The following is a 19,733-nucleotide window of genomic DNA, read 5'->3' as shown; positions in this document are numbered from 1 at the left end:
CCAGCTATTTGGGTGACTGAGGCAGGAGAATCACTTGAACCCAGGAGGTAGAGGTTGCAGTGAGCCAAGAAGACGCCACTGCGCTCCAGCGTGGGTGAAAGAGGGAGAATCCACCTCAGAAAAAAAAAAAAAAAAAAAATGCAAAAAAAGAAAAGAAACCCAAAAGAGAAAAAAATTGCGAATTGTAATTTTTTTTAAAAAATCAGTATACTGGGAGGCTGAGACGGGAGGATCATGAGGTCAGGAGGTCGAGACCATCCTGGCTAACATGGTGAAACCCTCTCTCTACTAAAAAAAAATACAAAAAACTAGCCGGGCGAGGTGGCGGGCGCCTGTAGTCCCAGCTACTAGGGAGGCTGAGGCAGGAGAACGGCGTGACCCCGGAAGGTGGAGCTTGCAGTGAGCCACTGCACTCCAGCCTGGGTGACAGAGCGAGACTCTGTCACAAAAAAAAAAAAAAAAAAAAAAAAAGTATGTGGATAGGGACAAAAGATGAAAGTAAAAGCACGTGATACATCTGGCTAGTGCAATATGCATGTTTTTACATTTCTAATATTCTTTGCTCTTATTATAATGTTTGTTCAATAAAATGGAGAGATATAAAATATTTCAAAGGCTGGTATTCCTTTTCTTCTAACACATTCTCTTCATCAGGTCAATTTTCTCAAAATCTTCTCAATTCCAGCTTTCTCCATGATCAAGTCCAAACCTGCTTCTTGGAGTTTGCACCTTGTATGTTTCATAGCCCCTTTCTCCCCCATTCTCAGGTCATTCAGGCACCAGCCAGGTCAGCCTGCTTGAAGTCTAACCCTTCTCACCTTGACAAGAGAAGGGGCGGTTTGGGCTCTGTGTTCTTTATGTTTCTATTCTACTCCCGGGAAAACAGAATGAGATTGAGTTAATAATGATTGAAGTATTTTTTAAGTGTGAGAGGCTGGGGGAATTTCGCTTTTCTAATTGGCTCCTGCTTTTGCCCAAGGCTCAACAAAAATAACTCCAGTTTGAACCTGGATGTGAAGACATATAGTCAGGAATGTTAGAAACTGAAAGGACAGGGCTGGGTGGAGAGTGCGCGTATGTTGGAGGTGGGGACATGATGGGGGAGGTTAGAGTTGGCGAAGATGATGGTATAAAGGGTCCCTCTTCCAGATCTCCGCCAGATTGCTCAGGAGCCGCGTTCTTTCCGCACAGAGCCAGGGAGTGAACTTCTCAAGGCGCTACCAAGCCCTCGCCGGGCGGACTGCTGGAAACGAAGCGGCAGGATGGGGCTGGGCTTAGGAGCCTTCTGTTTTGTAAACTCCAATACCTGGGTTTCCTATTTCAGGTATAGGTAGAATCGAGATGACAGGAAACCAGAAGCCCCTGGCTGGGGCAGGGCGGTACCCTTGTTTCCCAGTGTCAAACCGCGCCACCAGCAGGTGCGAGGGGACCGCGGAGGTGATGGCAAGGAACTTTCTCCCCAGTTGTAAACCTTTCGCGGAGACTACCTCAGTTAGTATTTTCTCTGCTTCGCAGAGGCAGGGAAACCAGCTGGGACAGAGTTGAAGGCCCGGCTCCTATTGGTGGGTTCTCCAGCCACCGCCTGCTTCCGCCCACCCCCGCCCTCTCCAGGTGCAGCTCATCTCCCGCCGCCGCTGGGTCGGGGAGGGGGCAACTCTCCAAGCACAACCTGCGCTGGGTCACTCGGCCGCGCTGATTCCCAGCCCCCTGACAGTCGGTGGCACCCGGGACCGCTAAGAGAGGTGGTGGGAGGGACTGGTGAGGGGGAGCTAGACTGAGGGGTCCTGCTCTCTTTTACCCTTTCTACTGGAAAAGAGGGTCTACGGGGACTGCAGGCATAAGTGCCAGAGGTGGGTTATTGCCCGCAGGAGGGACCAGGGTAGGACGACCTAGACCCCTCTCCTACCCTCCCCCAGCAGGCAGTACCCCCTCCACGCCCCCACCTGCCCGGTCCACGCTGAGCTCACTGATGACTCGTGCGCTCCCTGCCCTGGAGCTGCGACCCCCAGCGCCATGGAAGCCGCTAACCTTTCAGTGGCCACCACCAGCGTTGCCCTTGCCCTAGGACCCAAGACCTGCAGCAGTAGCCCAAGCCCGAGCGGGATACTCAGTTCGACCCCGGGTAATGCCGTCCTGCCGGGTCGGGAGCCGCCCTTCTCTGTCTTCATGGTGCTGGTGGTGACGCTACTAGTGCTGCTGATCGCCGCCACTTTCCTGTGGAACCTGCTGGTTCTGGTCACCATCCTGTGGGTCCGTGCCTTCCATCGCGTGCCGCATAACTTGGTGGCCTCGACGGCCGTCTCGGACGTACTAGTGGCAGAGCTGGTGATGCCACTGAGCCTGGTGAGTGAGCTGTCGACCGGGCGACGTTGGCTACTGGGCCGGAGCCTGTGCCACGTGTGGATCTCCTTCGACGTGCTGTGCTGCACGGCCAGCATCCGGAACGTGGCGGCCATCGCCCTGGACCGCTACTGGACCATCACGCGCCATCTGCAGTACACGCTGCTCACCCGCCGCCGTGCCTCGGCGCTCATGATCGCGCTCACCTGGGCGCTGTCTGCGCTCATCGCCCTCACGCCGCTGCTCTTTGGTTGGGGCGAGGTGTACGACGCTCGGCTCCAGTGCTGCCAGGTGAGCCAGGAACCCTCCTATGCCGTCTTCTCCACCTGCGGCGCCTTCTACCTGCCGCTTGGCGTGGTGCTATTCGTCTACTGGAAGATCTACAAGGCAGCCAAGTTTCGTTTCGGCCGCCGCGGGAGAGTTGTGCTGCCGTTGCCGGCCACCATGCAGGTGAGGGGTGGGCTGCGCAATGTTGCTTGGGGAAGGGTTTGCTAGAGAAGGAGGCAGCTTGACGAATGGGAGAGTGGGCGGAAGCTTGTACGATTGGAGTGCGCGCCTACCTGGGGCGCACGAGGAAAAGTTTGCCTTCAGTTCTTCTGAAGTGTGCACCGAGGGGCTAGTCACCGGCGCATCTGGCACGCAATCGGGAGCTTCGCCAGCCGCGTACTTGGTGCGCGCAGAGGAAAAGGTTTCACCATCTGCACATTAGGGAGCTCGATCTGACACCGACCCACGGCGCACGATATGGCCGGTGGGGCTTGTAGGTTCAGCCTGTCTCAGTAGCGATGAGGGCACACCCTGTTACCTGCACTATCTGTTGTTTTCCCCCTGAAACGCCCCCGTCCATGTGAGTCCTGCAGCCGCGACTTCCTGGTCCCAACTAGACCTAGAGGGGATGCAGTGGACTGGGAATTCGTCTTGCAGAAATTCCTGTGGCCAATCACGCCTTATTTTCTGTCTCTACAGTACCCCAGTCTATCCCCTGCAGTTCAGAGACTATTCCCCAACTCTATTTATTAGCCAGCACCCTGCCAAGGGGAAAAGTGAGGATTTTAAAATATAATAATCGGTGTCACTTTACTTTTCTTATCTCAACCCCAGAGCTATCCTCTAGTGATTTAGGAAAGAGAACCATGGATTCAAATCCCAGCTTGGGACATTGGGACAGTTGCTTAATATCTGTGGGTCTCATTTCTTCATCTTTAAACATGTTCATTCCTCATTCATAGGGCTCTTGGTGAGGATTACGTGAGATGAAGAATGTAGAGCCCCTGGCATAGTGGCTGGCATACACTGGGTGGCAGACTGGCTGGAGAAAGAAGGGGTTCAACAGGATATTGCCCGGCAATCCATACGGAGCAGGAAGACAATGCTAGAAATGTAATGAGATGAGCAAAATTGCAATCGGCAGATCTTCTCTCACCGTATTTGTTATTCTGTCTGAAGCTTTCTGCCTTTTGGCCAGGATCTAATAGGTGCTCAGCATCCTTCTCACTCTGGAAGCCTCAACTTTCTCTTTTGAGGGTCTCAAGTATTTGAATTAACATGCTCCCAGTCCTTTAGATTAACAGGATTTATTGCCCTTTGCAGATACAATACATGGGGGAGGGAAGCAGTGCATAGAAGAGGAAAAAAAAACAAGGAAAGTTTTTTGTTGCTAGTTTTGTTTTAATTTTGGAAAATGAACTCAGGTACTTAGGCTACCAGACAAATACATGCGATTTTAAAAGTAGGCCTTTTTTCTTCTTCATTAAATGGCAGAGGAATTTTGCAGCATAAAATAGGAATGTCAAGACTATAATTGGAAAGTGTTGGTGAGGGAGAGCTTTATTCAGAATTAATGATGTTCTTTGAAAGGTCCCTTGGAAATGCCTGGGGTGATTATAGCTTTTCTGTCTGATTGCCAAGGTAGGGCTGACTTTTAATAGCTGCATCAATCCAATGTGCAGTTAGAGAAATTACAGTGAAATGGATGCCGGAAAAGCTTGCCAAGCCTTATTTTAGTGTTCATTTTTGACAGCTCCCATTCAGGCAGGTGACATAAGGAAGAGGTGACTGGATGAGAGGCTGGCCAATCTGGAGTGTCCGTTGGTGGATAGAGAGAGCTCAGAGAGGCAGAGGAAGTATTAAAATGTAGCCACTCCCAGCAGGAGGACCTGGGGTAAGCCCTTCCCCACTTTGGGCCTCAACTACTCTAGCATGCAGTATTGTTCTAAGTCATGTCTAAGGGCCTCGAATCACAGGATGCTGAGATTGTAGATGGAGTAGTATTCAGTTGCATGCTGCTGCTTTGGGTCGCAGTAGGCCCTCACTCAAGCTTCTGGGTAATGTTCCTGAGTCCATGTTGGCAAGCCTTCTGGCAACAAGACACCTAAACAAAAGCGTAGAACACTGTGCCAGAAATACTTTCTCTCTACTTTCCCCCACCTGCATCTTTCTACACTCCAGGGGAAATGAGTTGGATTGAGTTTAGGCTCTGTAAAGTGTCTGTACTGTTTTCTGTAGGGAACAGGAGCCTATATGAAGCTTGAAGGCCTCTGTTGATAAGGCTGTGTAAAACCTTCATCTTTTTCAGAATTCTGTGTCTAGGTCCCAACACTAAAGTATTATAAGAAAGGGGTCTTATCAGAATGTACTTTTTGGGCAATGATTAATCCTTTGAGGCAAAATGCAGTTTTTGAAAGTTGAGAGGGAAAAAAAAATGTTTACTGAGTGAATTGTCTCTTCCAGACACATTTCTGATGCTTTACATTCACCCTTTCATTTCATTCTCACAATTCAGTAGAGTTGGCATTAAGTCTGTATTAGTCAGGATAAGCTAAGGCCTGCTGTGGTAACATGTAACCCCAAACCAGAAGTTTATTTCTCTCTGACTTAAAGTTCAATGTGGGTCTGGTGGCCCACCTGCATAGCTCTCTTCCAGGCAGTCTCTCATGAATTTGGGCCACTTATCATTTTTAGCTATGCTGTCTTGCACATTTGCCTTCCCAAAATACTGTGGGAGAAGAGCTACATATGGAGATATACCAGCTTTTCACTGCCTTACCCTGAACTGGAAACATGTCACCACTATTTGCAGACCATTGGCCAGCCATTGGCAGTGAATTGGAGCGGAGCATGTGGCTATCTGGTGAGCACTGTCTTTGCCAAAAGGCCCTCATTTTACAGATGAGAAAACTGCAAGAGTAAACTGTGGTAAGGCACCACAAACCTAGTTCATCCAAAACCACACAGTTACTGGGTAGAGAGGCTGAAGGTTGTAGCAGATCTAAGAATCAATGTTTTTGGCCAGGTGCGGTGGCTCATGCCTGTAATCCCACACTTTGAGAGGCCGAGGCAAGCAGATTACGAGGTCAAGAGATCAAGACCATCTTGGCCAACATGGTGAAACCCCATCTCTACTAAAAATACAAAAATTAACTGGGCGTGGTGGCACACGCCTGTAGTCCCAGCTACTCGGGAGGCTGAGGCTGGAGAATCCCTTGAACCTGGGAGGCAAATGTTGCAGTGAGCCGAGATCGTGCCACTGCACTCCAGCCTGATGACAGAGCAAGACTCTGACTCAAAAAAGAAAAAAAAATCACTGTTTTCATTACTCCATGCTGTCTCCAGGGACTTGACTTCTGAGGCCTGCCCCTCTGCTCATGGGTGTCTCAGTTTGAGAGGAATGAGGCAGTCATAGCCCAGTCAAGGTGGGTCCCACGAAGCAGGATCTCAAAACTATTCATGTGAACTCTCCTTTCCAGGAGAGCTGAACACAATTGAGCACAAAAGCCTTGCCTGCTTCTGTCAGGGGACAAGTTTAATTCCTGCTCTGGTGTCCTTTCTTTCAACATGTTAAACTGAGACTCTGAGCATCCCATGTACAGTATAATCTGCTCCCCACCCCAAAGCAACCCCCATGGGTTACAATTACTTCCTACTGCCCTTTGCCCTTTACTGTTTAGAAAAGAAGAAACATTATTTCTTTGGCTTTTAAAATGTGACATCAAAAGGGTTTTTTTGTTTTGTTTTGTTTTGTTTTGTTTTTTTTCTGTCTCTCTTTTCTGTGCTATTGCTTGTTTTACTTCTGTGTGCAATTTGATGCTGGGACCTACTTATCCATCAGGCGTAGTCATACTATTTAGAACCAGAATTCTTTTAGGGACCCATAGAAATGTTTTAATTTCTTTTAAAATTAGAGGAAAAATGAATATAACACTAATGAATATATTATAATGAATCCAGTCTTGCTTATACTTGCTTATAATAGTCTTTAAATTAACATAATTTTAAGTATTTCTTAATGAAGGAAGGGATACATGAAGGCAAAGATGTCTAGGGACCACACAAATTATAATGAAACCTTGGTTAATATCTTACCCTCATTCTTTTTTTTAATTGTACTATTGCTTTCTTTTAAAAGTTTTTAAATATATTTTTTAATAGCTTTTGGGCTACAAGTGGTTTCTGTTTACATGGATGAATTATATCGTGGTTAATTCTGAGATTTTAGTGCAGTTGTCACCAGACTAGTATCCCCTTCTAAGTCTCCAAAGCCCATTATATCACTCTGTATGCCTTTGCATATATTCATAGCTTAGCTCCCACTTATAAGTGAGAACATATGGTGCTTGGTTTTCCATTCCTGAGTTACTTCTCTTAGAATAATGGCCTCTTGCTTCATCCAAGTTGCTGTGAAGACATTATTTCATTCCTTTTTATGGCCAAATAGTATTCCATTATGTATATCACATTTTCTTTATCTCCTCATTCGTCGATGGGCACTTAGGTTGGTTCTATATCTTTGCAATTGTGAATTGGGCTCCTGCACTCATTCTTAATCCATACATACATATTGGGAGATAATGTACATAGTGGTTAAGAGAATGGGACTTGGAAACAAAGAGACATGGATTTCCATTTTTTCGACTGCCACTGATTAGCACTTCAGCCAAGTGACTTAATCTACACCTACAATTCTGCATATGTAAAATGGAAATATTACCACGTGTCTTATAATAATCTTGTGAAGAGCAAATGAGATTCTAGCATATGTGGAGTCCCTCAAATAGTAAACCATAAATAATAGCTACCACATTACTTTCGTTATTTTTCTATTTCTCTTATAAATAATAAGAAAAGTATTATTTTATTTCTCTTATTGCTATTCCTTATAATCATAGGTAGATTATTTATTGCTTATGTAGAAAATTATCCCACAGTTTAGTGGCTTAAAAGAACAAACATGTATTAACTCACAGTTTCTGTGGGTTGGGCATTGGGAATGGCTTAGCTGGGTGGTTCTGACCTGACATCTCTTTTGGCTGTAGGCAAGATGTTGCATGGGGCTGCAGTCATTCGAAAGCTTGACTGGGGCTGGAAACTTTGCTTCCAAGATGGAGCACTCACATGCTTGTTGACAAGAGGCTTCAGATCCTTGAGAAAAGGACATCTCCAAAGGGCTACTTGGGTGGTACCACATGATAGCTGACTTTCCCCAGAGCAAGCCATCCAAGAGAATGAAACAAGGAGGAAATTGCAGTGCCTTTTATGACAGTCTCAGAAGTCACATATGATTATTTTCTACTCATTAGCAGTGAGTCACTAAGTCCAGCTCACACTCAAGAAAAGAGGAATTAGGCTTCATCTTTGGGAGAAGTGTTTTCCAAAAAGTGTTGAACGTGGTGTTCAAAATTACTTGATTGACTTACTGATCTTATGTATCAGGCAATGTCCTCTGAGGTTTCTAAGAATGAATAAGCAGTTTCCTGATCCCAGTGGATTTTTAGTAGATTATAATTATAGAATTATAAATGCAATAAAGTCTTATAAGTGCTCTGCTAGAAAGCTGTCCAAAGTACAATGGTATTTGAAAGATTTAATAGTGTATGGGAAAGCACTATGTAAATTGTAAAGAGCAAAGTAAATGTGAGGTATTGAGCTTTAGGGTTTATGTCAACTTGGAGCATAGATTTTAGATAATGCTGTATTACATTGACATTTTGCTTGAACAATGACACACTGACATAAAGGTTACATGCAGTAGGCCCCAAGTGACCCAAAATCTGTACAGAGCCATTTATGTTTATATGTTTATTTTAAACTGACAATAATCATATATATCTATGGGATACAATGTAATTTTAAAAAATTTTATATTTTTAATTTTTGTGAGTATACAGTAGATTTATATTTTTATAGGGCATGTGAGATATTTTGATACAGGCATGCAATGTGTAATAATCGCATCAAGGTATATGGGTTATCCATCACCTCAAATATTTATCCTTTTTTATGTTACGAACAATCCAGACCAGGCGTGGTGGCTCATACCTGTAATCCCAGCACTTTGGGAGGCCCAGGCAGCCAGATCACGAGGTCAAAAGATCGAGACAATCCTGGCCAACATGGTAAAACCCCATCTCTACTAAAAATGCAAAAATTAGCTGGGCGTGGTGGTGCGTGCCTGTAGTTTCAGCTACTTGGGAGGCTGAGGTAGGAGAATTGCTTGAACATGGGAAGGTGGACGTTGCAGTGAGCTGAGATTGTGCCATTGCACTCCAGCCTGGCCACAGAGTGAGACTCTGTCTCAAAAAAAAAAAAAAAAAATCCAATTATACTATTTTAGTTATTTTTAAATGTACAATAAATTATTTTGACTATATTCACCCTGTTGTACTATCAAATGCTAGATCATATTCATTCTATCTAACTGTATTTTTGTACCCATGAACCCTTCTCTTTTACCACCTCCCACTACCCTTCCTAGCCTCTAGTAGCTATCATTCAACTCTCTATCTCCATGAGTTCAACTGTTTAAATTTTTAGCTCCCACAAATAAATGAGAACATGTGAAGTGTGTCTTTCTGTGCCTGGTTTATTTCACTTAACATGATTACTTCCTGTCCCATCCGTGCTGTTATGATGGGATATCATTGTTTGTATGTATGTACCACATTTTTTTTTATCCTTCATCTATGAATGACCACTTAGGTTGTTTTCAAATCTTGGCTATTGTGAATAGCACTGAAATAAACATGGGAGTGCAGATATCTCTTCTATGTACTGATTTCCTCTCTTTTCGATATATGCCTGGCAGTGAGATTGCTGAATGATATGGTAGCTCTATTTTTAGTGTTTTGAAGACACTTCAAACAGTTCTTCATAGTGTCTATACTCATTTACATTCTCACTAACAGTGTACAAGGGTGCCCTTTTCTCTACTTCCTCACCAGCATTTGTTATTGCCTATCTTTTGGATACAAACCATCTTAACTAGGGTGAAATGATATCTTATTGTAGTTTTGATTTGCATTTCTCTGATAAGCAATGATGTTGAGCACCTTTTAGTACACCTGTTTGCTATTTGTATGTCTTTTTTTGAGAAATGTCCATTTAAATATTTTATTCACTTTTTAATCAAATTATTTGATTTTTCTCTATAGAGTTATTTGAACCCCTTATATATTCTGGTTATTAATCCCTTGACACATGGATAGTTCGCAAATATTTTCTACCATTCTATGGGTTGTCTCTTTGTTGATTGTTTCCTTTGCTCTGCAGAATCTTTTTAACTTGATGTGATCCCACTTGTCCATTTTTGCTTTGGTTGCCTGTTCTTGTGGGGTATTACTCAAGAAACCTTTGCCATATCAAATGTTCTGGAGAGCTTCCCCAATGTTTTCTTGCAGTAGTTTCATAGTTTGAGGTCTTAGATTTAAGTCTTTAATCCATTTTGAATTGGTTTTTACATATGACAAGAAATAAGGGTCTAGTTTCATTCTTCTGCATACAGATATTCAGTTTTCCTAGCACAATTTATTGAAAAGGCTGTCCTTTCCCCAGTGTATGTTCTTTGAACCTTTGTCAAAAATGAGTTTGCTGTAGATACATGGATTTTTTTCTGCATTCTCTATTTTGTTCCATTGGTCTTTGTGTCTGTTTTATGCCAGTACCATGCTTTGGGTTACTATAGCTTTGTAGTACAGTTTAAAGTCCAGTAATATAATTCCTCCAGTTTTGTTGTTTTGTGTTTTTATATAAATCTTAGGATTGTTTTTTCTATTTCTGTAAAGAATGTTGTTGGTATTTTCATAAGGCTTGCATTGAACCTGTAGATTGCTTTAGGTAGTATGAACATTTTAACAATATTTATTCTTCCAATCAATGAACATGGAATACCTTTCCATTATATTGTGGAAATTTCTTTTTCTTTTCTTTTTCTTTTTTTGAGAAGGAGTCTCACCCTGTTGCCCAGGCGGGAGTACAGTGGCATGATCTCGGCTCACTGCAACCTCTGCCTCCTGGGTTCAAGTGATTCTCCTGCCTCAGCTTCTCAGGTAGCTAGGATTACATGTCATCTTCAATTTCTTTCATTAGCCTTTTATAGTTTTTATTCTAGAGATCCTTTACTTCTTTAATTCCTAGGTATTTATATGTAACTATTGTAAGTGGAATAACTTTTTAAATTTATTTTTTCAGATTATTTGCTATTGAAATATAGAAATGCTACTGATTTTTGTATGTTGATTTTGTATCTTGCAACTTTACTGAATTTGCTTTTTAGTTCCAATGGTTTTTCAGTGGAATCTTCAAGTTTTTCCAAATCTGCAAACAATGACAATGTAATCAGACTTCTTCCTTTCCTATTTGGATGCCCTTTATTTCTTCCTCTTGTCTGATTGCTCTAGCTAGGTCTTCCCATACTATGTTGAATAACAGCGGTGACAGTGTCCTTGTCATGGACACTGTCCTTGTCATGATCCAGTGTCCTTATCATGGACAATGTCCTTGTCATGTTCCAGATCTTAGAGGAAAGACTTTCAGTTTTTTCCCATTCAATATGATACTAGCAGTGTTTCTGTCTTTTATGGCTTTTATTGTGTTGAGATATGTTATTTTCTATACCTAATTTTTAAAGGGTTTTTATCATGAAAAGATGTTGAATTTTATCAAATGCTTTTTAAATATCAATTGAAATGATCGTATGGCTTTTGTCCTTCATTCTGTTGATATGATGTGTCACATTGACTGATTTGCAGATGTTGAGCCATTCTCGCATCCTGGGATAAATTCTGCTTGGTCATGATGAATGATATCTTTAATGTGTTATTGAATTTGATTTGCTAGTATTTTGTTGAGGACTTTTGCATCAACATTTATCAGGGATATTGGTCTATAGTTTTTTGTTTGTTTGTTTTAATGTGTGTTTGTCTGGTTTTGGTATCAAGATGATACTGCCCACCACAGAATGAGTTTGGAAGTATTCCTTCCTCCTTTATTTTTCAGAATAGTTAAAGTCGGTTTGGTATTAGTTCTTTTAATGTTTGCTAAAATCCAGCAATGAAACCATTGGGTCCTGGGCTTTTCTTTGCTGGGAGACTTTTTATTATGGCTTTGTTCTTATTACTTGTTATTGATCTGTTCAAGTTTTGGATTCTTTATGGTTCAACCATGGTAGAAGGCTACCCGTTTCTTCTAGGCTTTCCAATTTATTGGCATATAGTTGCTTATAGTAGCCTCTAATAATCCTTTGAATTTCTGTGCTCTCGGTTGTAATGCCCCCTTTTTCATCTCTGATCTTATTTATTTGGGTCTCCTCTCTTTTTCCTTTATCTGGTAAAGGTTTGTTGGCTTTGTTTATCTTTTCAAAAGACTAAGTCTTCATTTTCTTGATGTTTTTATTGTTTTCTTCATTTCAATTTCATTTATTTCTGGCTAGATCTTTATTGTTTATTTTCTTCTAATTTTGAGTTGGGTTTGCTCTTGCTTTTCTGGTTCTTTAAAATGCATCATTAGGGCTTTTTGTGAAAGGTTCTTTTTTTTTTTTTTTTTTCTTTTTTGATGTAGGCAATTACACCTATAAATTTTCCTCTTAATACTGCTTTCACTGTGTTTCATAGGTTTTGGTATATTGTGTTTCCATTATCATTTGTTAAATAATTTTTTTTTTTTTCAGACAGAGTCTCACTCTTTCGCTAGGCTGGAGCGCAATGGCGGGATCTCGGCTCACTGCAACTCCACCTCCCAGGTTCAAGAGATTTCCCTGCTTCAGCCTCCTGAGTAGCTGGGATTACAGGCATGCACCACCGTGCCCAGCTAATTTTTGTACTTTTAGTAGAGACAGGGTATCACCATGTTGGCCAGGATTGTCTCGATCTCTTGACCTCGTGATCTGCCTGCTTCAGCCTCCCAAAGTGCTGGGATTACAGGCATGAGCCACCGCACCCAGGGTATAAATTTTTAAATTCCTTCGTAATTTCTTCATTGACCCACTGGTCATTTGGGAGCATATTGTTTAATTTCCATGTTTGCATAGTTTCCAAAATTTCTGTTATTGATTTCTAGTTTTATTCCATTATGGTCAGAGAGGATACGTAACATAATTTCATTTTTTTAAAAATTAATTAACACTTGCTTTGTGGCCTAACATACTGTTTATCCATGAGAATGATCCATGTACTAAGGAGAAAAATGTATATTCTGCAACTGTTGGATGAAGTGTTCTGTAAATATCTGTTAGGTTCATTTGGTCTATAGCACAGGTTAAGTCCAAAGTTGGTTTGTTGATTTTCTGTCTGGATAATTTGTCCAATAATGAAAGTAGAATGTTGAAATCTCCAACTAATATTGTTTTGTGGTCTGTCTGTCTTTTTAGCTCTACTAATATCTGCTTTATGGATCTGAGTGGTCCAATGTTGGGAGCACATAGATTTATAATTGTTATATCTTCTTGCTGAATTGAACCCTTTATTTTATATAATGACCTTTTTGTCTCATAGTTTTTGTCTTGAAATCTATTTAGTTGCATATAAGTATAGCTACTCCTTTTTATTTGTGTTCCTTTATTTATTTATTTATTTGAGATGGAGTCTCACCCTGTCACCCAGGCTGCAATGCATTGGTGCAGTCTCGGCTCACTGCAACCTTCACCTCTTGGATTCAATTGATTCTCCTGCCTCAGACTCCTGAGTAGCTGGGATTACAGGCATTGCCACCCCTCCCGGCTAATTTTCTGTATCTTTAGTAGAGACGTGGTTTCACCATAGTGGCCAGGCTGGTCTCGAACTCCTGACCTCATGATCCTCCCACCTCGGTTTCCCAAAGTGCTGGGATTATAGGCATGAGTCACTGTGACCGGCCTCCTCCTCCTCCTCCTTCTTCTTCTTCTTCTTCTTTTTTTTGGTTTCCATTTGCATGGGATATCTTTTTCCATTTCTTTATGTCTATGTGCGTCTTTATAGGTGAAGTGTATTTCTTGTGGGAAATAGATTGTTGGCTCCTGTGGTTTTTTAAAAATCATTCAGCCACTCAATCTCTTTTGATTGTAAAGTTTAGTTTATTTACGTTCACTTATTGTTGATAAGTGAAGACTTACTTCTGTCATTTTATTACTTGTTTTCTGGTTGTTTTGTGGTCTTTTTTCCTTCCTTCTGGTCTTCCTTTTAGTGAAGGTGATTTTCTTTGGTGATATGTTTTAATTTCTTGCTTTTTATTTTTTGTGTTTGTGTTATGTGTTCTTTTACTTGAGGTTACCATGAGGCTTGCAAATAATATCTTATAACCCAATATTTTAAACTGATGGCAACTTAACACTGATTGCATAAGCAAACAAATAAGCAAAAAGAAAATGAATAAAAACCTTACACTTTAACTTTGTTCCCCTGCTTTTTAACTTTTGGTGTTTCTATTTATATTGTATGGTACTATGTCTTATAAAGTTGTCATAGTTTTTTTTTGTTTTTTTTTTTGTTTGTTTATCTTTTAGTCTTTCTGCTCAAGATTGAGTAGTTTATACACCACAATTACAATGTTATAATATTCGGTGCTTTTCTATGTACTTACAATTACCAGTGAATTTTGTGCCTTTGGGTGATTTCTTATTGCTTATTAACATACCTACCTTCCTTCCTGCCTGCCTTTCTTTTCTCTCTCTCTCTTTTTTTTTTTTTTTGAGATGGAGTCTTGTTCTGTCACCCAGGATGGAGTGCAGTATCTTGACTCTCTGCAACCCCCGACTCCTGGGTTTAAGCGATCCTCCCACCTCAGTCTTCCAAGCAGCTAGTGTGAAAGGGTATCTTGGGGCCCCCAAATCACTCAACTAAAGGGAAAAGTCAAGCTGGGAACTGCTTAGGGCAAACCTGCTTCCCATTCTATTCAAAGTCACCCCTCTGCTCGCTGAGATAAATTCATATCTGATTGCCTCCTTTGCAGAGGCTAATCAGAAACTCAAAAGAATGCAACCATTTGTTTCTTAACTACTTATAACCTGGAAGCCTTCTCTCCACTTCAAGCTGTTCCCCCTTCCCAGACCCACCCAATGTTCATCTTACATATGTTGATTGATGTCTCATGTCTCCCTGAAATGTATAAAACCAAACTATGCTCTGACCACCTTGGGCACATGTTGTTGGGACCTCCTGAGGCTATCATGGGTGCACATTCTCAACCTTGGCAAAATAAACTTTCTAAATTAACTGAGATCTGTCTCAGATTTTCTGGGTTCACACTAGGATTACAGGCATGCACCGCCACTCCAGGCTTTTTTTTTTTTTTTTTGTAGAGATGGGGTTTTGCTACATTGGCCAAGCTGGTCTCAAACTCTTGGCCTCAAGTGATCTGCTCACCTTGGCCTCCCGAAGTGCTGGGATTACAGGTGTTTGCCACCATTCCCAGCCTATCCTTTTCTTTCTGATTGAATAACTCCCTTTAGCATTTCTTATAGGACAGGTCTGGTGTTGAAATTTCTCAGCTTTTGTGTGGTACAGTTTTTATTTCTTCATCATGTTTGAAGGATATTTTTGCTGGATGTGCTATTCTAGGATAAAAGTTATTTTCCTTCAGCATGATAAATATGCCATGACACTGTCTCCTGAACTGTAAGTTTTACACTGAAAAGTCTGCTGCCAAATGTATTGGAGCTCCCTTGTAGGTTATTTCTTTTCTCGTAATTCTTTTAAGATCTTTTCTTTATCCTTGACTTTTGATAGTTTGATTATTAAATGTCTTGACGTAGTCTTATTTGAGCTAAGTCTGCTTGGTAATCTATAACCTTCTTGTACTGGGTATTGATATATTTCTCTAGGTTTGGGAAGTTCTCTGTTACCTCTTTGAATAAACTTTATACTTCTCTCTCTCTCTCTCTCCCTCCCTCTCTCTCTCTCTCTCTCTCTCTGCCTCCTTTTGAAGGTGAATAACTCTTAGATTTGCCCTTTTGGGGCTATTTTCTAGATCTTGTAGGTATGCTTCATTCTTTTTTATTTGTTTGTCTCTTTTGACTGTGTATTTTCAAATAGCCTGTGTTTAAGCTTACTTATTCTTTCTTCTACTTGATCAATTCTGCTGCTAACATACCCTTACATTCTTTAGTATGTCAGTTGCATTTTACAACTCCAGAATTCTGCTAGATTCTTTTTAATTATTTCAATCTCTTTGTTAAATTTATCTGATGAGATTCCAAATTCTTTCTTTGTGTTACCTTGGTTTCATCGAGTTTCCTCAAAAGAGCTATTTTGAATCATCTATCTGAAAGATCACATATCTGTCTCAACAGGGTTGGTTCCTGGGGCCTTATTTAATTGATTTGGTGAAATCATATTTCCCTGCATGGTCTTGATGCTAGTAAATGTTTGTTAGTATCTAGACATTGAAGAATTATGCATTTATTGTATTATTCACAGTCTGGGCTTGTTTGTACCCATCTTTCTTGGGAAGGCTTTCCAGGTATCCAAAGGGACTTTAGTGTTGTAATCTAAGTTTTCAGTCAATACAGCTATATCTGAATTAGGGGGCAATGCAATCCCAGTAACGCTGTGGCTCTCGTAGGCTTGTAGAGAGGTATCACCTTGATGGTCTTGGTTAAGATCTGGAGGAATTCTCTGAATTACCGGGAAGAACCTCTTATTCTCTTCCCTTTCTTTCAAACAAACAAAATCGCTCTGTGCTGAACTACCTGGAGGTAACACAAGCACCCTTGTGGCCACCAGCACTGGGATTGTGCTGGGTCAGACTTGAAGCCAGCACAGCACCAGGTCTTGCCCAAGGCCTGCAATAACTATGACCTTGGCTACTGCCTAGGTTCAGTCAAGGCCCCAGGGCTCTGCAATCAGCAGGTGATGAGGCCAACAAGGCTTGAGTCCCTCCCTTCAGGGCGGCAAGTTCTCCTAGGCTCTGGGCACATCCAGAGATTCTGTCCAGGAGCCAGGGCCTAGAGTCGGAAACCTTAGAAATCTACCTGGTGCTTTAATCTACTGCAGCCAAGCTTGCACCCAAGCCACAAGACCATGTTCTTCCCACTCTTCCCTCCCCTTTCCACAAGAGGAGTCTCTCTCCATGGCTACCACCACTTTAGGCCTGTGGCGAGTACTGCCTAGCTACTATTAATATTCACTAAGTGCCAAGGGCTCTTCAGTCAGCTTGTGGTCAATGCTGTGACACCTGTGACTCTCTCTTCAGGGCAGTGGGCTCTCCTCTGACCCAGGACAGGTCTAATAATGTTGTCCAGGAGCCAAGGTCTGGAATTGGGAACCTTAAGAGTCTGCTTGGTGCTCTACCCTACTTCGGCCAAGCTAGTACCTTAGGTGCAATACGAAAACTCCTTTACTCTTTCCTTTTCTCAATCAGAAGGAGTCTCTCCTCATAGCTGCCATAGCTGGGAATGTGCTGGGTCACACCTGAAGTCAACACATCCCTGAGTCTCATCCAAGGCCTATGGCTTGTACTGTCTGGGTATCACTCTTGATTATTCATGGCCCAAGGGCTCTTTAGTCAGCAGGTGATGAATCCTGCCAGGATTGGGTTCTTCCCTTCAAGGCAGAAGCCCCCTTCTGGCCCAGATGTGTCAAGAAATGTTGTCCAGGAGCTAGGGTCTGGAATGGGGGCCTCAAGACTCTGCCCGATGCCATATCCTACTGTGGCTGAGTTGGTATCAAAATTACAAGACAATGTCATCTTTACTCTTCCCTCTCTTCTCCTCAAGCAAAGGGGAGTTTCTCCTGAAACTGTAAGCTGTGCTGCCTAGGGTTCGCTGAGGGGTGACACAAGCAGTCCCTTGGCTGCCCTGGCTGGTGTCTCACTAGGTTACTTGCCCCCAAAGTCCACTGGCTCCAAGTCCAGCAAAGCACCAGGACTTGCCCAGGAATTAGAGTCCTTGTGGCCTAGATTGCCTTTTAAGTTTGTTTAGATCCCCAGAACACTTTAGGCCTGCAGTGGTGGGACTTGCCAGAATTCAGGTTCTGACCACTGGTATGGGCGGTTCCCCTATGGCTAGGCTAGGGTTGGTCTAAATGCTTCCTCTGTAGGCATCAGCTGAGTTCTGCGTGGCATTGCTTTCTGCTGTGACAAGGCAACACTGAGTTTTAATGCAAAGTCTCACAATCACTGCACTTTCCCTCCAACAAGCACACAGATTCTCTCTCCACACCACATAGCCACTGCCAGGGGACGCCGAAGGGGTGGTATCAGCAATTCTAGACTGTCTTTCCTTTCCTCTTCAGTGCCTCTTTCAGTGATATGAAGTTAAAACCAGAAACTGTGATCACTCACTGTGATGGCTAATACTGAGTGTCCATTCGATTGGCTCGAAGGATGCAAAATATTGTCCCTGGGTATGTGTGTGAGGGTGTTGCCAAAGGAGATCAACATCTGAGTCCGTGAATTGGGAGAGGCAGACCCACCCGCAGTCTGGGTGGGCACCATCTAATCAGCTGCCAATGTGGCTAGAATAAAAGCAGGCAGAAGAACATGGGAGGACTTGACTCAATGAATCTTCTGGCCTTCATCTTTCTTTCTGTGCTGGATGTTTCCAGCCCTCAAACATCTGACTCCAAATTCTTCAGTTTTCAGACTCTTAGACTTACACCAGTGATTTGCCAGGGGCTCTTGGGCCTTCAGACACATCCTGAAGGCTGCACTATCAGCTTCCCTACTTTTGAGCTTTGGGGACATGGGTGGGCTTCCTTGCTTCTCAGCCTGCAGATGGCCTACTGTAGGATGTCGCCTTGTGATCATGTGAGTCAATACTCCCTAATAAACTCCCCTTCATATATACATCTATCCTGTTAGCTGTGTCCCTCTAGAGAACCCTGACTAATACACTCACCAAATTTTTGGTTCTTATGAAGGTGCTTCTTTGTGTGGATAGTTGTTCAATGTGTTGTTCCTACAGAGGGGACAATAAATGAAGACTTCTATTTGGCCATCTTTGCTCTGCCTCTGAATGAGCAATGTAATGTTTTGGGATATATATATACACATGTATATATACCCATACACACACACATACACAAACACATATGGATATCAAGAAAATTAACATATTTATCACTTCACGTTTTATTTTTTGTAGTGACAAAATTTAAAATATATTGTTTTAGCAATTTTTAAATATTCATCACATTATTATTAACCATAGGCACCTTGCTATGCAACAGATTTTGAAAGTTTTTCCCTTTGTCTAACTGGAACTTTGTACCATATAGTCAAAGTCTCTCCATTCTCCAGTCCCCCTACCCTCTACCCTCCAGCCTCTGTAGCCACCACTCAATTTTCTACCTCTATAAGTTTGATTTTTTTAGATTCCACATAAAAGTGAGATCATGGAGTATTTATCTTTCTGTGCCTGGTTTATTTCAATTGGCATCATGTTCTCCAGCTTCAACTATATTGCCAAAAGTAACAGAATTTCCTCCTTTTTTAAGCTAAATAGTATTTTATATATATATACACACACACACACACACCCCATATATATCATACATATATACCATATTTTTCCTATTTGTCTCTTGATGGACATTTAGGTTGATTTAATATCTTGGCTATGGCAAATAATTCTGCAGTGAACATAGGGGTGAAAATATCTCTTCAGTATACTGATTTCAATTATTTTGAAATTGAAATACCCAGAAGTAGGATTATTGGATCATATGATAATTCTCTTTTCAGTTTTCTGAGTAACCTCCATACTGTTCTCCATAATGGATGTGCCAATGTAAATTCTCACCAACAATGTGCAAGCATTCTGTTCCACATCCTTACCAACACTTCTCTTTCATCTTTTGATAACTGCCATTCTAACAGATATGATGTGATATCTCATTGTGATTTTAATTTGCATTCTCTGATTAGTGATGTTGATTTTTTTTCCATAAACCTCTTGGCCATTTGTATATCTTCTTTTGAGAAATAGCAATTGAAGTCATATGTCCATTTTTAATCAGGTTATTTGTTTTCTTGCTGTTGAGTTTTTCAAGTTCCTTATGTATTTTATTTTCTTTTATTTTTTCTTTTTTTTTATTATACTTTATGTTCTAGGGTACATGTGCACAACATGCAGGTTTGTTACATATGTATACATGTGCCATGTTGGTGTGCTGCACCCATTAACTCGTCATTTACATTAGGTATATCTC

General features: G+C 41.8%; 1 protein-coding gene across 1 annotated transcript in view; it reads left to right on the top strand.

The window, feature by feature from the left end:
- Positions 1–1,918: 1,918 nt before the first annotated feature.
- Positions 1,919–19,733, top strand: part of LOC101007610 (5-hydroxytryptamine receptor 5B) — a 33,587-nt gene continuing 15,772 nt past the window's right edge. The window contains exon 1 of the mRNA XM_031651192.1: positions 1,919–2,790. Coding sequence (XP_031507052.1) covers positions 2,014–2,790 — 777 coding nt within the window. The 5' untranslated portion in view covers positions 1,919–2,013. The remainder of the gene's footprint in view (positions 2,791–19,733) is intronic.

This window comes from Papio anubis, chromosome 10 (genome assembly GCF_008728515.1).
Source record: "Papio anubis isolate 15944 chromosome 10, Panubis1.0, whole genome shotgun sequence".
NCBI lineage: Eukaryota > Metazoa > Chordata > Mammalia > Primates > Cercopithecidae > Papio > Papio anubis.
Note: the sequence above shows the minus strand (reverse complement) of the source record. Positions and strands in the feature narration are given on the sequence as shown.